This window comes from Tiliqua scincoides, chromosome 3, assembly GCF_035046505.1.
Source record: "Tiliqua scincoides isolate rTilSci1 chromosome 3, rTilSci1.hap2, whole genome shotgun sequence".
NCBI lineage: Eukaryota > Metazoa > Chordata > Lepidosauria > Squamata > Scincidae > Tiliqua > Tiliqua scincoides.
This window is the reverse complement of record NC_089823.1, coordinates 143,211,424-143,234,811: the sequence shown is the minus strand read 5'-3', so window position 1 is coordinate 143,234,811 and position 23,388 is coordinate 143,211,424. Positions and strand designations below refer to the sequence as shown.

At 43.4% G+C, this 23,388-nt stretch overlaps 1 protein-coding gene across 2 annotated transcripts in view; it reads left to right on the top strand.

Annotated features, from left to right (window-relative positions):
- The window catches only part of OGDHL (oxoglutarate dehydrogenase L), a 75,409-nt gene that overhangs the window by 10,607 nt on the left and 41,414 nt on the right, over positions 1-23,388 (top strand). For both annotated transcript variants that reach the window (XM_066618718.1, XM_066618717.1), the window contains exons 2-7: positions 2,737-2,968; positions 11,217-11,408; positions 15,558-15,660; positions 18,054-18,169; positions 19,464-19,618; positions 22,644-22,790. In XM_066618718.1, the coding sequence (XP_066474815.1) occupies positions 2,762-2,968; positions 11,217-11,408; positions 15,558-15,660; positions 18,054-18,169; positions 19,464-19,618; positions 22,644-22,790 (920 nt within the window). In that variant the 5' untranslated portion in view covers positions 2,737-2,761. The remainder of the gene's footprint in view (positions 1-2,736; positions 2,969-11,216; positions 11,409-15,557; positions 15,661-18,053; positions 18,170-19,463; positions 19,619-22,643; positions 22,791-23,388) is intronic.

Here is a 23,388-nt window from a genome sequence, read left to right as displayed (position 1 = left end):
AATTTTCACATATATGGAAACAATAAACAAACAGAAAAATGTTACACTATCACTGAGATTATATAGATAGCTATATATTTACTTAGGCATTCTTATGCTGCTTTTCCACCCTCTAGCCCTCAAAGCAGCTCATACTTGGTTTAAAACACATAAGAACAGCCCCACCGGATCAAGCAATAGGCCCTTCCAGCTTCCTGTATCTCACAGCGGCCCACCAAATGCCCCAGGGAGCACACCAGATAACAAGAGGCCTGCATCCTGGTGCCCTCCCTTGCATTTGGCATTCTGACATAGCCCATTTCTAAAATGAGGAGGTTGCACATACGTATAACCTGTAATGGATTTTTCCTCCAGAAACTTGTCCAATCCCCTTTTAAAGGCATCCAGGCCAGACGCCATCACCACATCCTGCAGCAAGGAGTTTCACAGACCAACCAAAAGAAATATTTTCTTTAGTCTGTCCTAACTCTCCCAACACTCAATTTTAGTGGATGTCCCTGGTTCTGGTGTTGTGTAAGAGTGTAAAGAGCATCTCTCTATCCAGTTTGTCCTCCCATGCATAATTTTGTATGTCTCAGTCATGCCCCCCCTCAGGCGTCTCTTTTCTAGGCTGAAGAGGCCCAAACGCCTTTCCTCATAAGGAAGGTGCCCCAGCCCAGTGATCATCTTAGTTGCTCTTTTTTGCACCTTTTCCATTTCCACTATGTTCTTTTTGAGATGTGGCGACCAGAACTGGACACAATACTCCAGGTGTGGCCTTACCATCCATTTGTACAATGGCATTATAATATTAGCTGTTTTGTTCTCAATACCTTTTCTAATGATCCCAAGCATAGAATTGGCCTTCTTCACTGCCGCCGCACATTGGGTCGACACTTTCATAGAGCTGTCCACCACCACCCCAAGATCTCTCTCCTGATCTGTCACAGGCAGCTCAGAACCCATTAGCCTGTATGTGAAGTTTTGGTTTTTTGCCCCAATGTGCATGACTTTACACTTACTTACATTGAAATGCATCTGCCGTTTTGCTGCCCATTCTGCCAGTTTGGAGAGATCTTTCTGGAGTTCTTCACAATCACTTCTGGTCTTCACCGCTCGGAAAAGTTTGGTGGCCGTTTTGAGGGACAAGTTGCATATTTTAGTCAAGAAATCAGCAACTTCATTCTTCAATTCCTTAGTAACTCTTGAGTGGATGCCATCAGGGCCCGGTGACTTATTGATCTTTAATTTATCAATTAGGTCTGAAACAACGTCTCTTTTAACCTCTATCTGACTTAATTCCTTGGTCAGGAGGGGCCATTCGGGCAGCAGTATCTGCCTGAGGTCTTCTGCCATGAAGACAGATGCAAAGAACTCATTTAATTTCTCTGCCATCTCTAAGTCTCCTTTTATCTCCCCTTTACCTCCCTCACCATCCAGAGGGCCAACCGCTTCTCTGGTGGGTTTCCTGCTTCTAACATATTTGAAGGAGCTTTTATTATTACCCTTAATGTTGCTGGCCATGTGTTCCTCATAGTCTCTCTTGGCCTCCCGTATCACCTTCTTACATTTCTTTTGCCACAGTTTATGTTCCTTTTATTTTCCTCATTAGGGCAAGACTTCCATTTACGGAAGGAAGCTTCCTTGCCCTTTACGGCCTCTCTAACTTGGCTGGGTAGCCATGCGGGCACCCTCCTGGACTTAGTGGAGCCCTTCTTCCTTTGTGGTATACACTTCCGCTGGGCCTCTGTTACTGTTGATTTGAGCAACCTTCATGCTGTCTGTAGAGACTGGACTGTTTTTACCTTTCCTTTCAACCTCCTTCTAACCAGCCTCCTCATTTGAGGGAAGTCCGCTCGTCGGAAGTCAAGGATTTTTGTGAAGGATTTGCCTGGTATTCTTCCACGACATGCATGTCAAAACGGATCGCAGTATGATCACTGTTCCCCAATGGCTCAGTAACATTGACATCTCTAACCAGGTCCTGAGTACCGCACAATATTAAATCCAGAGTCACCTGTCCTCTGGTGGGCTCCATGACTAGCTGCTCTAAGGCACAGTCATTTAGCATGTTAAGGAATCCGATCTCCTTTTCATGACCAGAACACAAATTGACTCAGTCAATATGAGGATAATTGAAGTCCCCCATGATTACAACCCTGTCCCTCCTTGTCACCTCCCTTATCTGTTTCCTCATTTCAAGGTCCCCTTCTGGTTTCTGATCTGGAGGACGATAGTACGCCCCCAGTATTACATCGCTCCTCAGGCCTGGTAATTTAACCCACAGAGATTCCTCCTCCCCCCAAAAAACTTAACCCACAACCAAAAAATTTAACCCACACAATTCCTCCTCCCCCAAAAAACAGTTGGTGGCTCTCTCTGAGGGGCCAACAGTTAACTTTAATTTGGTATGTCAGTGTATATAATGTAAGATGGTGTTAATTAATATTTATTTGAGATAAACTAGGGATAAAGCAGGAACAGTGACATTATAGTCTTCCTGAAACAGTAATATGACTGAAATTGGTTTCAAGTAGCTTACCTTGAATGCTTCCCTGCAAAAGTTGTGCCCTAGTAATTCTTGTTGAAATCAGTGACTTCCACTGGTAAGCATTTATGAGGAATTGTCTGCCATCAGGATCACTGTGGTTCTAAGTATGAACTCTTCTTAAAAAAGAAGCGTGTTCATTGTAAGCTACTTATCAGGTATGAAATGCTTTTCTGATTCCTTTTATTTTTTTTCCAACTTTTCAATAGATCCTGCTCCTCAAAACAAATAACTATGAGTCACTTACGGGTGATTGCTGCTACTCTGAAACATCGTGGCATTTGTGCATTGGTGAAGAAAAATGTAAACAGACAAGCAGTCCTGCCAAGTCGGACCTATGTTTCATCTGGAGCCACAGAACCATTCCTGAGTGGAAGTAATTCAAGTTATGTTGAAGAAATGTATTATGCATGGCTTGAAAATCCAAAAAGTGTGCATAAGGTAATGCTAAATATACAAATAATAATAAATAGCTACAGCATTTCCATGCAAAAGAACCTGAAGTTTGGTGTGCACAGCGGGTTGAATTCTAAATTCCATGAGCAGGCTTTGGGTCATGGGATGGATCTTTCCCCTTGTGGCTCCAGACTAACCTACCTGTTCTGTCTTGCAATCTACATACAGGATACTAAAAGCAGAAATGACAGACTATGTAAGAGACACGGTGGCATGGCGGGTTAAACCACTGAGCTGACAAGCCTGTTGACCGCAAGGTTGGCAGATTGAATCCATGGGACGGGGTGAGCCTCCACTGCTTGTTCCAGCTCCAGCCAACCTAACAGTTCGAAAGCATGTAAAAATGCGAGTATATAAATAGGTACCACCTTGGTGGGAAGATAATCGCGTTCCGTGCGCATAGGCATCTAGTCATGCTAGCCACATGACTACGGAAACTGTTTGCAGACAAACGCCGGCTTTTTGGCTTAGAAATGGAGATGAGCATCACCTCTAGAGTTGGACACAACTAGGCTTAACGCTAGGGGGAACCTTAACCTTTCTTTTTATGTAAGCCTACATATGTATTCTAGTGCGTGCTAAAGTTGCCTAATATACTGTAGTCTATGGCGCACTTGCTATAAATGTATATGTCCCATGTAAGATCAAAATCCAAAATGCAAATAGCAGATAGATAGAAATGATGGTGTGAGGGAGTGGATGCTGCAGCCTTAAAGTGACAATATGGTTTCAAGCTCCTGTTAAAAAGCACAAGGTCTAATGTAAGTTAATACAAATGGTCCTAGTCATTTGTGATATTTTTCTTTATTGTCTGTTTTTAATGCCGTAGTTGTTGTACATGAATACTCTGTGACTAGTGATTAACCAATTTAGACTGCAATGTTATGTATGCTTTGTTGGGAGCAAACTATTGAACACAATGGGACTTACTTCAGAATAAATGTAGGCTAGTGCTGTGCATAAATATATGACTGAAGTTATTAAATGTAAGGGATGCTATTGCTGGCCCGTATAAACATAGTGTGGGATACAAATTGGTACGGTATGGGCTAACTTCTGAGTAAAATAACACTGTTTTCAAACACATCGCTATATTTTAAAATTCTCAAAGTTGTCAAAAGCAAGGCTTATAATCTCTGTATGCTTCAGGGATGAGCAACGTCAAGCCCAAGTTACTAGACTTATTTATATAAATGCACAAGTTACTGTCTTGCCCTGCTGGTTGATGGGAACATGTATAAGAAACCTCATAACAGGAGGCTGTAAGAGTTGAAGGAGACTGGCAGTATAAAGGGTGTTGCCTTTTTTTTAAGTCAGTGCGTAAAATACAGGCATCCCTCCTACATCCATTGGGGTTCTGTTCTGGATGCCCCTTGTGGATACTATGGATTCTGATGGACCACTTTAAAAATGTGTAGAAAGTAAAGAAAAAAGCCCAAAATGGCTTCCTCTACCTTTGTGCAGTGTAACTGCTGCATTTTGAGGGCTCCAGGCAGTCTTTTGACCTCCCTTTAGCCTCTTACAGGTTACACATAGGTGCTTCTCTCCACGCAGGCTCACCCCAGAACGCATCTCAGAAATACTTTTTCTTTGCTTTCTGCACACTTTTAAAGTGAACCGTTGGTATCCACAGGAACTATGGATAACTGAAAGCACAGGTACTGGATCTGCAGTTACGGGATGGGGGGACGTGCCTGTACATGCAATGAAATCTGTTAGCAATTGTTTTCTGGAACATCTATTAGTATTTTTGCTAGCATTTGTATACAGACATGTAGGTATATCTGCCCTCTCCATTTAAACACTAGCATTTACAAAATGCTTTATATCTGGTGTCCATATTAATCCTGATTCAAAGACTGCATATAGGGGTGCTCTAATGCAAAAGCAACCTACTGGCTGCTTTTGGCTTCTCAGTTCAGAGCAGTGAGGTAGGCAACTTCATGCACATATACCTACTTAATAGGGATGCTCATGTTATCCATTATTATTAGAGATGTTTGTTTCTGGTTAGTAAGATAGAATTATAGCCTAAGTCTTGCTGAACGCAGTTGGCTAACTTCTGAATAAAATAACACTGTTTTCAAACACATATATGTTATAGGTAAAACTGGTATTTGTTAATACCAACTATGTACTGTTTGTGTAGGTTTATTATTTTCCAGTGTCTGAACTTCATATACTGCCATGGTTGTATTTTCCTACATCTCAGGACTCTGAAGTTTCTTGGAAAATAGTAACAAACATTTCTACAGGTTGATCTTCTATGTTCTTACTCAGAAGCAAGTCGTACTGAATTCGTTAATTAGTCCTAAGTGAGGCCTTATTTAAGCATGGTGCTGAACTTGTAAAGAAAATGTGTAACGTTTTATGTTCTTAATGCTCTGTCTAAACCATCACAGTGGCCCATCAGATGCCTCAGTGAGCACACAAGAGAACAAGAAACCTACATCATGGTGGAAACCCTTAGTGTTCTACTATTGCACATCTAGATTCTAGCATATCATTTTAAATATGACATCAAGCACACAGAAACTTGCACTTAAACATATGTCTGGTGTCATGTTTTAAACCAGGCCAGTGTGTGTGTGTGGGATTATAGCCTTAGTTGTAAGAAAGCATTAATGTATGACTGAACACGGGTCTGATAATATATACAGGTCCAGCCTATTTATACATGGATTTTTTATACACGGATTTGACTCAACACGAATGGCCACTGCAAATGAGAAGGAATGTGCTGATCCCTGGAAAAGGGGGAAAATGTATCCCTTTAAAATCAGTTTCAAAAACTGAACAGTCCTTTAACAATAGCCTCTTTAATGAGAGAGAGAGGGCAGCTGGCTGACAATCCATCAATCCTTCTCTCTCCAGCAAACACCTCCCTTCCCTCAAGCATGTGAAAGAAAGGTGATCACTGCATTGGTGAAGGGAGGGGCTGAGTGAAGCGCCTTTCTAAGCGACTGATTGATGGATTGTCTTCTTAATGACTCTTATCTTAGATCACAAAGGTCATCAAGGCTGTTTTTAAATCACCGGAGCAAAGAAACTTTGTTTTTTAAATTGATTTGCTATAGTGCGTTTTTTGCCATCCACCTGAGTGCTTGGAATGGAACCGACACGAATAATGAGGCTCAACCTGTATGTTATCTTTTCAATGTTAAATTACAATATTTGTTAATAAGATTGTTATCCTAAGCATTTTTTACTCAGAAGTAAGCTTCACTGAGCTCAGTAAGATTTACTTCTGAGTAAAGATGCATAGGATCACAGTGTAAGTCTTTTAATAGTAATCTGTGAAGCATTACCTAGAAATTACTTCACCCTCCCCTCCCCCCATTTATCCTTCTGGCCAGCTTTTCTTAAGATGCTCTTTGATTTTTCCTGTCTCTTCTCTCCACCAGTGCATCTGAAACAGCTGTGGGAATAAATGACACAAACTCCGAGAAAGGTGTCATTATTTCTGCTCATAGAATGGTGTCAGGGCCATAGATCATAGGGAAGAGGCTCGACAAGGCTCAGTTATTGCTATCACAAGATTAATTGAAAAACTGCTTCGTTGGCTATTGAGTGCATAACAGTTGCTATGTCTTCTTGTATGCAGCCAGTCTACTATGATTGTGTAATTACTTCCTTGATATTGTTTGGTTGAAGATGAGTTTTGTTTTTGATACTGTTGGAGTACCTAACAGTCAAAATGGTCAGAAACCAAAACATCTATGAGCAACTTAATATTATATGAAAACTGCTTCGGTGGAGCTGTTTGTATTACTGGGTTTGTAAAAAGCAAATTACTGTTCTTGGGGTTTAGCAGTACATCAAATGTACACTAAACAACATATTGTCACTCAACATTGAGCCAGTTTTCCCATGTTAAAAGAACGAACACTTATTTCTTTTACTTAATTGCTTACTTCATACATTGCCCAGCTTTTCTGATCAAGGGGAGTATTTCTCCCCAAGTGCAGTGTTTGTCTCTACTGACAAACTCTGAAATCTGTGGATGGGCGAGTTGAAGAATCTGTCAGCATGGGTGGTGGGCTTTGAGGGCCACTCTCATTAATACCTATTCCAATGCCAGCCCACTCATGATGCAGCATAAACGTGTCACATCAATCGACACCTTGGAGAGGGGCAGCAAACTGGTGAGCACCTTCCTTCTTTCTGCTACCCTTCTGGAGCCCTTTGCCAATGAAGCTGCTCCAGTTGGCACTTCAGTTCTCTTCCTGCTCATTGAGAGTGAGTGAGAAGATGATGAGGACAGTGGTAGCCTCCTTCTCCCTCCAGCAGGGGAGGAAAATAAAGCAGGGGGTGTAGTAGATATGCTTGCACCCTGCCTCAAGTGGCACTTGGGCCAGGGCTGTGCCTGACCATCCCTGCATACAGCACCTATAGTTTACAATTTCTATAGGCTAACAATATTTTGGACGTTTCTGACAACACAGAACCCTTGCTTCTCTGCACTGAAAAATGTGATGATCACAACAGGAACTGTTTATCTTTGTTCTAGATACTCCTAAATATATCTTGTCCCAAATAAGTTTTGACTGTGTTTGTTGATCCTGGGTGCTAGGTTTGTGAGGAAAAGTCTAAAATAAAAATTAACAAAATATTTATTTAAGCTATATTAAGGAAGGAGCCTGGCGCTTGCATGAGGTTGCTTTGGCTTGTGTTGAGGTTGCTTTTGAAGTTGTGTATTCCTCCTATAGTTCTGAATGTTTATTTTTCCAAGTATGAAATGTGATCATTTAGTGGAACTGTTCTACTCCTTAGCAGAGCAATGGGTGAGGGTTTGGTTAGAGAAGTTTTTGGAAAAGCATGCTGTCAGTTATAAGAGCATAAGAAGAGCCCTGCTGGATCAGGCCGAAGACCCATCTATTCCAGCTTCCTGTATCTCACAGTGGCCCACCAAATGCCCCAGGGAGCACACCAGACAACAGACACAATCTGCGTCCCGGTACCCTCCCTGCATCTGGCAATCGGAGGCAGCTGGCCTCTAAAACCAAGAGCTTGCACATACCTACTATGACTTATGACCCATAATGAACTTTTCCTCCAGAAATTTGTCCAATCCCCTCTTAAGGGCATCCAAGCAAGATGCCATCAGCACTTCCTGTGGCAAAGAGTTCCACAAACTTATTACACGCTGGGTAAATAAATATTTTCTTCTCTCTGTCCGAACTCTCCCAACACTCAACTTTCATGGATGTCCCCTGGTTTTGGTGTTATGTGAGAAGGAAAAATGTAGTCACCGAAGAAGCGCTGAACAACATTGAGTGCCTGCCTGTGTTGGAGGAGCTTGACAGTGAACCAACCCTAGAAGAACTTCATGTGGCCCTGGACTCCCTTGCCTTTGGCAAGGCACCAGGAAAAGACAGCATCCCTGCTGAAGTCCTAAAGTACTGCAAAGAGATCATCATCACTGAGCTGCATGAAATCCTCTGTCTCTGCTGGAGAGAAGGTGGAGTACCTCAGGACATGAGGGATGCAAACATCATGCTGTACAAGAACAAAGGCGACAGAGGTGACTGTAACAACTACCGCGGCATCTCTCTCCTTAGCGTAGTAGGAAAGCTGTTTGCCCGAGTTGCACTAAAGAGGCTCCAGGTACTTGCAGAGAGCGTCTATCCAGAATCGCAGTGCGGATTCCGAGCCAACAGGTCCACCACTGATATGGTATTCTCCCTTAGACAGCTGCAGGAGAAATGCAGGGAACAACGACAGCCACTCTTTATAGCCTTCATAGATCTCACGAAGGCTTTCGACCTGGTCAGCAGGGACGGCCTCTTCAAGATTCTCCCCAAGATCGGATGTCCACCCAGGCTCCTCAGCATCATCAGATCTTTCCACAAGGACATGAAAGGCACTGTTGACTTCGATGGCTCCACATCAGACCCCTTTGACATCCGAAGCAGAGTGAAGCAGGGCTGTGTTCCTGCGCCAACCTTGTTTGGGATTTTATTCGCTATCCTGCTGAAGCATGCCTTTGGAACTGCAACAGAAGGCACCTATCTCCAGATCAGAGGGAAAGCTCTTCAACTTCTCCAGACTGAGAGCAAAGTCCAAAGTCCAGCTGAAATGTCTGCGTGACTTCCTCTTTGCCGACGATGCAGCTGTCACTACCCACTCTGCCAAAGATCTCCGGCAGCTCATGGATCGTTTTAGCAAGGCCTGCCAAGATTTTGGACTGATGATCAGCCTGAAGAAAACACAGGTCATGGTTCAGGATGTGGACTCACCTCCCTGCATTACAATCTCTGCACATGAACTGGAGGTTGTCCGTGACTTTGTGTACCTTGGCTCAACAATCTCCGACACTCTTTCTCTCGATACCGAGCTAAACAAACGCATCGGTAAAGCAGCTACCATGTTTTCCAGACTCACAAAGAGAGTCTGGTCCAACAAGAAGCTGACGGAACATACCAAGATCCAGGTCTACAGAGCTTGCGTCCGGAGTACATTTCTGTACTGCAGCGAGTCATGGACTCTTCGCTCACAACAGGAGAGGAAACTGAATGCATTCCACATGCGCTGCCTCCGATGCATCCTCGGCATCACCTGGCAGGACAGGGTTCCAAACAACACAGTCCTGGAACGAGCTGGAATCCCTAGCATGTATGCACTGCTGAAAAAGAGACGCCTGCGTTGGCTCGGTCATGTTGTGAGAATGGATGATGGCCGGATCCCAAAGGATCTCCTCTATGGAGAACTTGTGCAAGGAAAGCGCCCTACAGGTAGACCACAGCTGTGATACAAGGACATCTGCAAGCCTTAGGAGTGGACTTCAACAGGTGGGAAACCCTGGCCTCTGAGCGGCCTGCTTGGAGGCATGCTGTGCAGCATGGCCTTTCCCAGTTTGAAGAGACACTTGGCCAAGAGGCTGAGGCAAAGAGGCAAAGAAGGAAGGCCCACAGCCAGGGAGACAGACCAGGGACAGACTGCACTTGCTCCCAGTGTGGAAGGGATTGTCACTCCCGAATCGGCCTTTTCAGTCCCACTAGACGCTGTTCCAGAACCACCATCCAGAGCGCGATGCCATAGTCTTCCAAGACTGAAGGTTGCCAACTCTGAGAAGGAAAAGAGCGTCTTTCTATCTACTCTGGACACAATACTTCAGGTGTACAAATCGATTTGTACAATGGCATTACAATATTAGCTGTCTTATTCTCAATGCTTTTCCTAATGATCCCAAGCATGGAATTATCCCTCCGCTGCCGCCGCACATTGGGTCAACACTTTTATCGAGCCGTCTACAAGGAGCCCAAGATCTTTCTCCTGATCTGTCACCGACAGCTCAGAACCCATTACCCTATATGTAAAGTTTTGATTCTTTGCCCTAATGTGCATGACTTTTACACTTACTTACGTTGAAACAATCTGCCATTTTGCTGCCCAGTCTCCCAGTTTGGAGAGATCCTTCTGGAGCTCTTCACAGTCTCTTCTGGTCTTAGTTGAGTGTTGCTTTAGCCCTAAGTTGTTTTCTCATTCTGATCTCTTTTGTTAATTGTGGGTAACACTTTTCCATTGGTCATGAAATTATGTATGTTAGAGGATGGGAGGATCTGAATTTGAAATTATTGGAAGTAGTGAGCACTCAATTCCTCCTTATGCTTCTGATCTCATAGGCCAGTGGTTCTCAAACTCTCTGGGAGAGTCTGAGAGCCAGTAAGTCTTTGCAGGGGCAGGGGGAGAAGGCAGCGAGGGTGGGGGATCCTGGATCCCCAGGATCGCGCCACTCGGGGGCTGCAGGGGCTTGGGTGCAAAAAGCGGAAGTGGAGCGCGATTGCTCTGCATCCACTTTCCCTGCTGCGGGGAGCCCTGGCAGAAATCGTGCCAGGCTCTCTGCACCCCAGGGAGGCTGCAGGAGGTTTGGGTAAGTGCACCCAAGCCCCTGCAGCCCCCTGAGTGGTGCGATCCTGGGGATCACGCTGCTGCCTTCCCCCCGCCTCTAGGCTGCCCCCGCCCCTTAAGGGGGCAGAGACCAGGGCCCTCAGGCTGGGGCGTCGTGACACCCCAGTTTGAATAGCACTGTCATAGGCCATTTCTAGTCCTATCACCCCAGCATAACATTGTGCCTGCACTGGCCGATAGTAATTTTGTCAATGCAAGGTAGTAAAAAAAAATATAAAAAAATACAAAGGAGTGAAAGGATTGAATATCTTATAACCTTTGTTTGCTGGTCTAAGAGATCCTCTTCCTTTTTCTCTTTCCCACTTTCTGCCACCTTGTCTAGTCCTGGGATTTATTTTTCCGAAATGCAACTGGTGGGGCACTTCCTGGACAAACCTCTCAGATTCCTTTACCAGACCTTTCAGAAGGTAAAACATCACTCATTCGAAGCCATGGACTGCCCAAATCACCAGGTAAAGCTGAAAAATTGGTTGAAGATCACCTGGCTGTACAGTCATTGATTAGAGCATATCAGGTAAGTGCTCTGGGACAATTGACCATCAACTGCACGGGGTGTTTTGTCATCAACATGTGGTTAACAATTATTATGTTTGTAGAAAGTGGGGATTTTATATATAACATAGCAAAATGTGTTAAAGAGAATTATCTAGTCCAGTGGTTCTCAAACTTCTAGCACCAGGACCCACTTTTTAGAATGAGAATCTGTTGGGACCCACTGGAAGTGATGTCATGACCGGAAGTGATATCATCAAGCAGGAAAATTTTTAACAATCATAGGCTGCAATCCTACCCACACTTACAAAGGAGTAAGGCCTAGTCCTGTTTAGTGCTCACTGCCGGCGTGCACTGTCACAAACATGCAGTAAGGCACATTTGTGGGTCCTAGCACCGGTGCTCTGCCGATGGGCAGCGCCAGTGGAGCACCGGATGGTCATGTGGATTGCTGGGCAGCGGAGAGGTAGGTGGGGGCATGGGGGGAGGCAGGAGGAAGAGTTCTGGGCAGGGGGAGGTGGAGGGAGGGTGGGGAGAGGATGGGGAGGGAGCGGAGCGGGGCGGGAGGGAGGCGGGACAGGTGGAGCTTTGCTTCACCGGATCCAGAGCCTCTGTGTCAGGTTGACTGCCTGACACGGAGGCTCTTCATTCTACACCGACCTTCAGGTTGCTGTAGAATTGAGTAGCCCCGTTGCGGTGCTACTTGGTTTACCCAGGGGAAGGGAACAAAAGTCCCCTTCTCCTGAGGAGGAGGTGGCGGCTGCCTGGAGTGTGCTGGATGCAGTGGCAGCCATTTTTGGCACCGCTGCAGCCCCATGCACCGGGCAGCTCAGGGTTGGACTGTAAGTTCCATTGACTATCATTGTTAAAACCATATACTTAGTAACCTGGTAAAAGTACAGGTGTGTAACGTTTTCCCAAATGCAGTCACATACCATGGTAGCATCAAGTCTTATATATTAAAAATAAAATATTGAAATGAATGGGAATGCATTTGAAATTGGCTTGCTACCCATCTAATTGGTCCTAACCAACAGTTTGAGAAACACTGATCTAGCCAAACAGGTAGTTTTGAGTGGTATGGTGGATAAGGAGAAAACAGGATATATAGGCAAGGAGGCCTACGGGATGTAAGTGAAAAAGATACTTACTTACCTCTCCTGGGCCACCTAATCACCCCTCACCATATCATGCAGTGCGTGCTTTATCAGTGGTACTGCATGCTATGAGCTGGTGGGGGATAGGATTGCGCTGTTAGTCCTATTTGAAATTAATGGCACTTAAGTTAGTCACAACTGACTTGTTCTATTTATTTTTAATAGTGCTTAATCATGATTGACTAAGGGCTCAATACTAACCAACTTTCCAGAACTGGGGTAAGGGCAGTGCAGGCCCTAGGGAAGGCAACAAATATTCCCTTACCTCGAGGAGACCTCCATGAGTACCTCCCAACTACAGGATGCAGTCCACACCCCAATGGCACAGCTATGCCAGTGCTGGAAAGTTGGTTAGGATTTGGGCCTAAGCTAGTATTTGATTGACTAATTGTGCCAGACTATGGATAGTGATGCACTCTTTGGTATAAAGGAAAATGTACTCTTTGGTGTAAATTAATTTTGTTGCCTGACTGAAAAATGAGTTGAAAAAGTTGATGATTTACAAGGTTCAACATAGCCTCTTCAATTTCTATTATGTTCTGTAAAATGAGAAGCCAAGGCAGCTGTTTCCATACTTTCAGGGAGAGTTTAGGAACTGGTATTTGTGGGAGGGGGAGGGAAAGGGGCAGCAGCATGATGAGGATGATCTTGCTGCTACTGGGGAGGGAAAGGTTTTTTTAAACTTACCTGGGAGGTCATTATGGCTCTCTGGAGGGCCCAGGGAGTCTGTGACCCCCTCTGCAGCCCTCCACAAACCTCCCAACTGTTGTGGGGGAAAAAAAAGACCACTTCCTGTTTTCATTGCAAAACCTGAAGTGGTTATATTTTCTCTTTCACAGCAATTTGGAGCTGCTGGAAGGGCTTCAGAGGGGGTCACAGTCTCCATGGACCCTCTAGGGAGCCATAGCAACCCCTCAGGTAAGTTTAAAAAACTCTTCCATCCCCAGCAGCAGCAGAATTGTCCTGATCGTGTTGCTGCCATTGCTGTCACCCTGCCCCTTAAGGGGGCAGTGGCAGAGTTTCCCTGGCTGGGGCATCGCAACACCCCCGTTTGGGAACCTCTGAGTTAAGGAAAAAAAAATGTATGTATTATCTCTGTATATATCCTAGTGTTGTATGATTGAAATTACTGATGTTTACTCGCTTTGGAACCATGCAATCATCAAAGAGACCCTCAAATCCTACAAATTGCTATGCATATTGTTATGGCAGAAATGAAACCCTACACTTTCCTGAAGGGTGAAGGGAATTATCCCTATTAACCCCCCCACACCAAAAATAACTTTTGTGAAAAGATTTATAGAAGAAGAAGAAAAAAAACACATGCTAACATGGACAGAGGAGGAGGAAGGAGAAAGCTGAAGGCAGAGAGGGAAAAGGGAATTTCCACTTGCTGTTGCCATTTGTAGGTGAAAAAGGGGTCATTGGATTTAAGGCTGAAAGGAACCCATCAGGGCAAGATTGAAGGCTGCTTTTTGTTTTGATGCCCCACCTTTGGAGCATTCTTTTGTCTCCCCACTTTCTTTGACTCGGATGTCACTAAACAACCCCTTTGAGGCCGAAGTTTGTGACAGGCCCAGTTGAGTGTTTGGTCAGCTGCAGCAATGTTTGGAATGTTGTGCATTCCCCAAGTGAGAACGGACACTCACTCTTATTAACTATTGCAAAAGTAAAGGACGGTTAGACAACACGGTTTGTACAAAGAGACGTTTGATATTATTGAAGGGTCTGTATATGGGGAGAAGACAGTTGGGAGACATGCAGCATACTGCATTATGGTATGGGATTCTCTCCCCTCTTTTGCCTACCTGCATTGTCCTTGCTTCCCTAGTAGACATGGTGATGTTAACGTTCTACTTGGGTGTGTAACTGTGGAGTCATCCTGGGACAGAGTCCCTACAATAAGAATTCTGAGAAGACAAATGTTAATGCATTGTTTTGCCCTACATGTTGTGAGGTTGTTTGTGCAAAATGGTCTGTTTGAGTGCTGAGTGGCCTTTCCTTATAGTTCCCATCACCACAACTTCCCTTTGTATGCTCAAAGGGTGAATTACAAGAGATCAGGGAGGTACAGCCTTTGCTGTGTGCCCTATCATCTGAGTCTCCTTGGCAGTGGCTTAACTACTTGGGTTAGTGTGATGTGATTGGCTGCCAATTGTCATCTGTATCCTATACTCCACTGTAGGAAAGTGGGCAGGGCAGGTGACGAGATAGCCTAGTGTTTTCCCCATTGCCCCCTATGGGTTTCCTCCTTATGCCAGCTGTGTCAATAGTGTCATGTTTTTCTGGTGTTAGACATGGCGTTGAAGGAGGTTTCAGATATGGTGTACTTCATCTCCTCCTAGTTGCACCCATGTTTCTGCTGCATTTTATCCTTCCTGCTGGTAGGAGTTGCATGGTATTCTGGCATGTCATTACTCTGGCATCTGCCATTGTCTGCCAGTGAGCTAGCTGCTGCGCTGGCAGGGTTGTAGTTACACCAGCATCCACGGATCCATGGCGTATGCCTCAGAATGGCTCAGTGACAGTTTCGAATTGGGCTGCACATACAGTGACTATATCATATTATTCACTGAAGAAAAAAATGCTATGTGAAAACATTCCATGTTGATATAAATAGACATAGTTCTTAAGACTTCTTCACAAACGTAGTTCTTGATATGTTAAGTTATTCAACTTAGAAAGTAGAAAGATAGAATTACTTTGTAAAATGATATATAATAAGTTTCACTTGCTATATAAAAATACAGTAACTCTTAACTATGCGTAAGAGAAAATTTATCAGAGTTCACATATCTAGTGACAGTACTCCTTATTTTCAGTTTATAGGGCACTACAAAGCTCAGCTTGACCCTCTCGGGATTAATGACGTTTCTTTTGATGATTCCATGAATGAACTGTGTGCACGCACATACTTTGGTGAGCTCTCCCCTTTGATTTGGTTTGTTTTGTTAGCATGATGTTTTCTTCTTTGCCTTTCCTACCACCCTTTTTACCCACTTCAACCTATTCAGATCCGTGGACATCATGTGGCTCAGTTGGATCCCTTAGGAATCTTGGATGCAGACTTGGACTCATTTGTTCCATCGGATTTAATCACTACTATTGATAAACTGGGTGAGAATTTTCAACTCCTTTGCAAGAATTAGTCTCAGCAAGGCAAATGGTGCATGGTTAAGTGCAATAGGCTGTTAGATGAGCAGTGCAATACTGAATATTCTCTCCAGTTTGCAGCAAGGTAGGCAACATTTATTTAATAGCTTTGTTAACTCTCTATATATCTGATCTAGCATTTATTTTGTCTCCTTTGTGTATGCACAAAGAACCTGTATACAGTACTGGGGTGAGGAATAAGGGAAAAATCTGAAGTGATCAGTTTTCTCCCCCCCCCCAAATGCATTAAATACAAACCCATAATTATAATATTACAATTACTGAAATAGTTTTCTGAATAATTATTAAAATGATAGACTGTAAAGTATCCATTTAGTACACAATACTAAAAAAGAAAAGAGAGATGTGCTAAACTAGTGAACACAATAGATAAGCATGTTATGCTTTTTTTAGTTCCAGTAATCAAGAAGCAAAATCCTACTTCTAACAAATCTGTCTGTGACAATGTTATTTTTAGTTCTGTTATACTATGTTAAGCTTGTTAACATAGCTACATTTCATATTTTCTTAAGCCACCCATTAATCAGAAGTGTATTAACAGTTTCTCAGATAGTGGTGAAACAAACGGCCCAATCGTGACTCAGTCTCCCCAGGCAATGCAGCCACACCATTGGAGCTCATGCTGCATCCTGCAGGAGGGGCCATCCCAGAACATTTCTTCCCTTGTCTGAGGGTAAGCCCATGCTGTCCAAATGGTTCTACTTGGACCTGGGAAGGTGGATCAAGGCCAGGAAAGGGGATAGGATATTGGGAGTGCTGCTGATACCGCCCTCTTTTTGGTCTCAATGTGCCCCGCCTTCCTGCTGGCTTACCAACTCCATTGGGGGCTGTGGACTCCAGTGGTGAGGCTATGGCATAACTGCCTCCAGTGGCAGCACTCACAAAATTGTCACCAATGGCTCACTGTGAGTGCCATCAACAACCATTTTACAATAGCGGAACACTTTTCCACTGTTGTAAAAATCTCCCTTGTACAGGCTTAATCCTCATTAGGATTGGGCTGAAAGTTTAGCTGCCACTAATAAGTTAAATACTAACTCTAAATCATCTTCCATAACTGTATCCTTCAAATATCCAAATCTATTGGTGAGTAAAGAAATAGGATAACTATTTTGATTATATTGTTAACTATCTCTGTCTATAACATGTGTTCTTGCTCTCAGTGAAGTGGTGATAAATAGCAGGAGTATTGCAATTTTGAATAACTTCCTTTCATAGTACTTTAGTACTTGTTCCATCTACATATCCATAATCTTTCCCTCCTGTGTTGTACTCCCCCAAGTTTCTTTCCCACTTGAAAGTACTAGTAACTCTTGTTTTGCACAGACTTTTTTTAACCCGTTTTTGAATTTGCACAATTTAAAAATTAATATCAGAAATGCAAATTGTGCAAGCTTCTCTTTAAAATTGCATGGTTAGGATTAGTGTAAGGAGTACATAGACAGCTTCCATAAACAGCAAGGAGTACACAAACAGTTTTGCGTTGTTTTCAGCCCTCCAACTTGCTTCCTGTTAGCATTTGCAGACAACAAAGAAACAGCGAGTCACAGGAGACAGTGATTGGAGGGCTGCAATCAGAGACAGCTAAGTCATTTGCTCGATGGGAGGAATTTGAGAACCACTTTGTAGGGTTCACTGCTATCTGTGGTTTACTGTATCCTTGGTGGCAGTTGGAACCTATTCCCCCACAAATACAGAAAGTCGCCTGTACTTCAGATTTTCTAAATGTATAAATGTGTTAAAACTGCAAGGTCTAGTCATAAATGTGCTCCTCGGCTACCAAATTAAAAAGACTGGAGACTGATCTGCAAAGTTCGTGGGTTGTTTTTTTCTTAAACTGTTCTTGAATATAATTTAGGGCGCAATCCTAACCCCTTATGTCAGTGCTTTCCAGCACTGGCATAATGGTGCCAATGGGAGGTGTGCTGCATCCTGCAGTTGGGTGGCACTCACAGAGGCCTCCTCAAAGTAAGGGAATGTTTGTTCCTTTACCTCAGAGCTACACTGTCCTTATGTCAGTGCTGGAAAGCATTGACATAAGGGATTAGGATTGTGTCCTCAAGTGGTTAACCCATTTTTGCCCAGCCCACAGGTGTATACATTTGGTCCCTGTTGGGTATATGCAGTGTTGGGCAGAAATGGCTTAACCTAACCACTTCAGTGTAATAATATATACTAAATAGTATAATAAAACCTCTTTCCCATGTTTGTTTTGAGATGAAAAGGTATTTTCTGACCTTGCCTTCCAAGAATTATGTGTATGGTTGTAGAATAAATATTTGACTTTGGTTTTTTTTTTTGTTCCTGTCATCTCACAATCGATGGATATGCCGCAGGTTTTTATGGCTTATATGAATCTGACTTGGACAAAGTGTTCCAGTTGCCTACAACCACCTTCATAGGAGGAAATGAGACTATGCTTTCTTTACGAGAGATTATCAAACGGTTGGAGGTCAGTGTAGTGGTCTATTTGGTATCACTTTTTTTTTTCCCTCAGTGGATGTTCAGTGATTCTGGGTTTCACCCTTGGAGATGTAAACAATACAGCGAATCCCCCCCCCCCAAATGTTAATATTATAGTTTTCTTCCAGATGCCTCAAATAAAAATGACAAGGAAAAGATGATTTATTCCAAATCCTGCTATTCTTAGTTCTTGACTTTACAAAGAGATCCTTTTTTTATGACTGTGCACAACTCAGAGCTCATATGCAGCCTCCTTTGGCCACAAAGAGCTGTTTTTAAGTGTGCTATGAATTTCAGATGTTTCCCTGGAAAACAGAAAGAAATGGGGAGAGACGGTTCATCTGGCTCTGTCTTATTGGCAGACCTTAAATCCAGTTTTAAAAATAAGAGTCTCCTAGCCTTACTGATTGAGAACTGTTGACTGGGTCGAACCTAGAGCTGCATATGCAAGGTTTATGGTTCACCACTGCATTTTGGGCCCCTGTGTGATGTATTTCTTAAGTAAACTTTCTATTTTTTGAAAGCTCTAGAAATATTTAATTGACTTCTGTTTACAAAGGACCACAAAAATATGATTAGCCCCTTCATAACTACATCATTATACAGATATAATGCTATCCAAATATTAACTGTGCTTTAGGAATCAGGTGTGGGTTCTAAAATCATGTACTCTATTCCCTTGTCCTATGATTCTTTCAGTGTCTTAGCTAGGGTTTGGTATTATGTTCAACAATTACTTCGTATGGTTAAGGGAGTTTCCTTAAAACTCTTTTCAGAAACCAATCTGGGGTAAATTTTGAGGGAAGAGTGAAAAGTGCTACATTTCTACAGCCTTTTGGGAGGAGTAAATGAAGAATTCCATCTTTTAATTATGAAGGTTGGGGTGTGTGGAAAAACCATGCTTGGATTAATAAACTCTTTGCTACCTTTTTAATACTTGTAATCAAGTGGATCACCTCCTTCCATATAATCCAACCTGTCCTCTCAGGTCATCAGAGGGGGCCTTTCTGACTGTGCTGCCACTAGCGGGGGTGAGGGGGATGGCTGCAAGAAAGAGGGCCTTCTCGGTGGTGGCTCCCCATTTGTGGAACTCGCTCCCCCTGAAATTGGGGACGGCTCCCTCTTTAGAGTCCTTTCGGCAGGGACTTAAGACCTTTTTATTTAGGGAGGCCTTTTATGTTGACGCCATGGGGCATGGTACGCCGCCTTGAGTGTCCTTCATTGGGCAGAAAGGCAGGATATAAATCTCTAAAATCAATCAATCAAATCAATTTGCCATCCAGAATACATATTGTCAACACGTTGGACTGGAATTTATGTTTATCAATGATGTGGAGCAGTGCGATTGGATTCGGCAGAAGTTTGAGACTCCAGGTGTCATGAAGTTCACCAGTGAGGAAAAACGAACATTGCTGGCTAGATTGGTGCGGTCAACAAGGTATGTTGGAAAGGAGTGATGCACGTGCCTGCTGGAATTTATCTTACAGAGTTGTTCTTAAATTTTGTCATAGCAAACCACTCTAAGATTACTTTCTTACACACACTTACCTGAGAGTAAGGGTGCAATCCAAAAGTGCCCTTGGGCCAATGTAAGTCCCTTATGCCTCCTTGAGAGGAAGTTGGGTCGGCGCTCCGAGAAGTGTCTGCCTGCGGAGGCTGACGCAAGCCTCTGCGCTGTCTGCGAGTTGCGTCGGCCCAGCTGGGCTGATGCAAGGAAGAAAGATGAGGGGAGGAGGCAGGAGAGAGGCGTTTCTGGTTGGGGGGAGGGCGGGCGGGCGGTCAGTAGCCCCTGGGGCGGGCGGGCGGGGAGCAGGAGGCAGTTATGCCGAATCCCAACCTCTGTTCAAGGCTTCAAGCCTCTCCACTCTCCTCGAACTTGCACCACCTCAAGAGGTGGCGCAAGTCTGAGGAGACCCATAGGGGTCAGTGGCCCTTACTCAGGGGTAAGGGGAAAAGTTTCCCCTTGCCTCTGTCTGAGTGGCTTATGGCCACTATCTTCCGTTGGATACAGCGGAAGCCTCTTGGCTTGCCTGTTCCACCGCAGGATAGGATTATGCCCTAAATCTAATTAAATGCAGTGGGGCTTTCTTCTGAGTAAACACACTTAGGCTTATGCTAGGAGTATAGAAGCTTCTGTTCTAGCTTTCTGGGGGTGTCATGAGATGTAGGTTTTGTTCAAGGCTAAGAATGGGAAGAAGCTGTGCTTCTTTAGTCCTGTCTCATTTCTTTCAAGAACCCTAAGAAACACAGCAAAACACCCATGAAACACATTGTCATGTCCTGTTGGCCTGCATTCCAATTAATGAATATAATTAAGTTTAGTTTAAAACATGTGAATAGCCATTCACATTGTTATTGGAACATAACATTTGCCTTCCAGGGTGGTGTTTGCTTAGTGAGACAGCAGTATGTTGTTCCTGTCCAAGTTTAATTAAAAGAAAAATGAATCCGAACCAGATACTTTTAATAATTTGGTTAATATGACATTTGAATGACAGGCTGTTAACAATGTGTCCCAAAGAATGTTTTCCTATTTATCTTCCTGATGGAATAAATAAATAAATAAAGTTACTGTACATATTCTGCACTGCTGCTTGTGCTGGTTGACTCTAGAAGTATCTTTTCAAAAAGCAGAAGGAATCCTGGCAATCTTTGATTCCTGGCATTTTTCTGTGTACAAAGAGGAATTAGCCCAAGCTTCCTGTGTTTCTGTTTCATTCAGAACAAGAGCTAGAAGAGTGAATTTGTCACTCTGGAATTCCTGCTGTTTTGGTACTGTAGATAAACTGATTGGATCAGGGCTGTGACCCTATCATGTAGCAAATAAAAAAAACTATACTGGACGAAAAAAATTAAACATTCAGATCATGTAAAGTGTGTAGGTGTTTCATCAATTCACTTTTAGCTTACACATTGTGAGGTTTTGTAAATATGCAGAATTAAAAAACAAGAAGAAAAAGAAGTAATAGAATTGACAGGAATGTTGTAGTCAGGAAGATGAGAGACTAGCAGTGCCACCCTATACGTGTCTATGCAGAAGTCTTATGGAGTTTAACAGGACTTATTCCCTGGTAAATGTGTGTAGAACTGCAGCCTAGGAGTATTACCCTGGGTAATGGGTATTGTGAAATACACTGTTCTTGTATAGCCTTGGTGATATAGCTCCCAAACATAACTTAAAGAAGCTTTTTTTCCTTTTGCATTCAGTATTTTAGGCTTTATAAATGTCTCTTTCAGCATTTGTTAAGACTGTTCAATTGCATGCATTACTTCTAGCTTGCACACATTAAAAAGGAATAAACTACTTTGATCTTTCACTAAAGGATAGCTTTTATATCTCTGGTTATTGATTCCTGAGGCATAGATTCCAGAATAGTCGTTGCTGCCAGATAACCAAGCATTACATCATCAGTCTAAGGAGCTATGTCATCAGTGCAGTTTCCAGGCTTACTGATTGTTTAATGCTTTTGTTTTCCCTTAATAATGTGTGTTGTTGCTACCTATATGCTTCCCTGCTGACCCCACCTCTTCTGGGATCCCTCCCAGCAGACCAGCCCCAAGCATTCAAAATCCCCGCTTCTCATTGGCACCGCATCTGACCTGAGCTGCATCCTGACTTGGCTGTAGCTGGCCCAGTTCCCGCATCCCAGACCTCCCTCGCCTGCTCAGTTCTGTGCCATGCCCTGCCAGCGCCATCCAGGATCCCTGACACACAAAGTACCTCCCTGGAAGGGGGAGGTGCCCCTGCATGGCCACTGTATCCCTGGCAGATTTCAGCTGGCTGGTGTTCGGCTGGCTGTCTATTTCTGAGCCATACTGGGCAGGTCTAAGGCCAGATGTGGGGATTAGGACCTAGTCAGCTACCTAAAACTTCAGAAGTTTGACTTCAGAGCCCTCTTCAGGTACAGAAGGGAGTAAGAATGTTCAATATTGGCCCCTACAGATAGGCAGTGTGAAGCTGAATTACTCAACCTTAGTACAGATGTTGGGAGCCTGATCAGCAGAACAGTACCCTCTTCTTGTTGCTCTTCAGAGTTGATATTCTAGCTTTCCAGTTTTGCCACATACCAGATCTAGCTCAACACCTGTTGCCCCAGTTCATACAACTGGCCATGGGGAACCCTGGATACCTATTTCAGGTACAGTTGTCCACAGTTGAAACCTGACCCTGGCAATAACTGGTAGAACTGGCCAGGAGGTTCTCTCCTTGTGTGTAGCTTGCGGATATGATGCTGGTGTGAAACTCTCTCAAGAGGGGCGATCCATGTGTGAGGCACTTTGCATGTTTCAGCCACTACCTGGAGTAGTTTCCTTATGGTGACTGATTTGTAGATTGGTCCCAAGAGTTCCTCTGAAATTGTCAACTGGGTGAAATTCTTTTTGACATCCTTCAGTTTATAAAATATATAATATGCTGCCTTAATTAAACTAGTGCTGTTTCTTCCATCTTTCTTCCTGGACAGATTTGAAGATTTCCTTGCCCGGAAATGGTCGTCAGAGAAACGCTTTGGTTTGGAAGGATGTGAAGTAATGATCCCTGCACTTAAAACCATCATTGATAAATCTAGTGAAATGGGAATTGAGTATGTTATCATGGGCATGCCTCACAGGTAGCTATTTACTTAATTTAAATTAATGGCAACATCTTTTGTCTTATTTGCACTATGTAGGAACATTGTTAGAAATTGTTGATCTTCCTTAATGAGATTAAATCTAAAATGTGATTAGTGAAGCTGATAAAATGCTTGCTGAAAATATGTCACAATTAAGGAGACTCCTAAGTAAGTTCTTGGTCAAATCACAAGCCAAACTGAAATTGGAAAACTGTATGGATTAATTTTAAAATTAACCAACAAATTAGACAAGTGTAAGTCTTATTGATCTGGTCAGATAGCCTTGAGTTCAAGCAACTGAAGAGCTGTAATACTGTACAGAGCAGGGGCAGAGTTAATTTAAATAAGAGGCAGCCATCCTGCCTTACATAAACGTTAGATGGTCAAACTAGATGTAACTTTAAGAATGTGATTGCAGCTACCTGTTTTTATTCAGTAAACAACCCTGGGAGGGAGTTCCAATAGGCCTCTATAGGGGGCCTACAGAGAAGCCTCTATCCCTTGTGCTGCCAAACTAGCTTTAGTAAAGGGTCATGCTTACAGTTGGGCCCCCTGAAATTACCTCAGGGAAGGATCCAGCTCATATGAAAGAAGT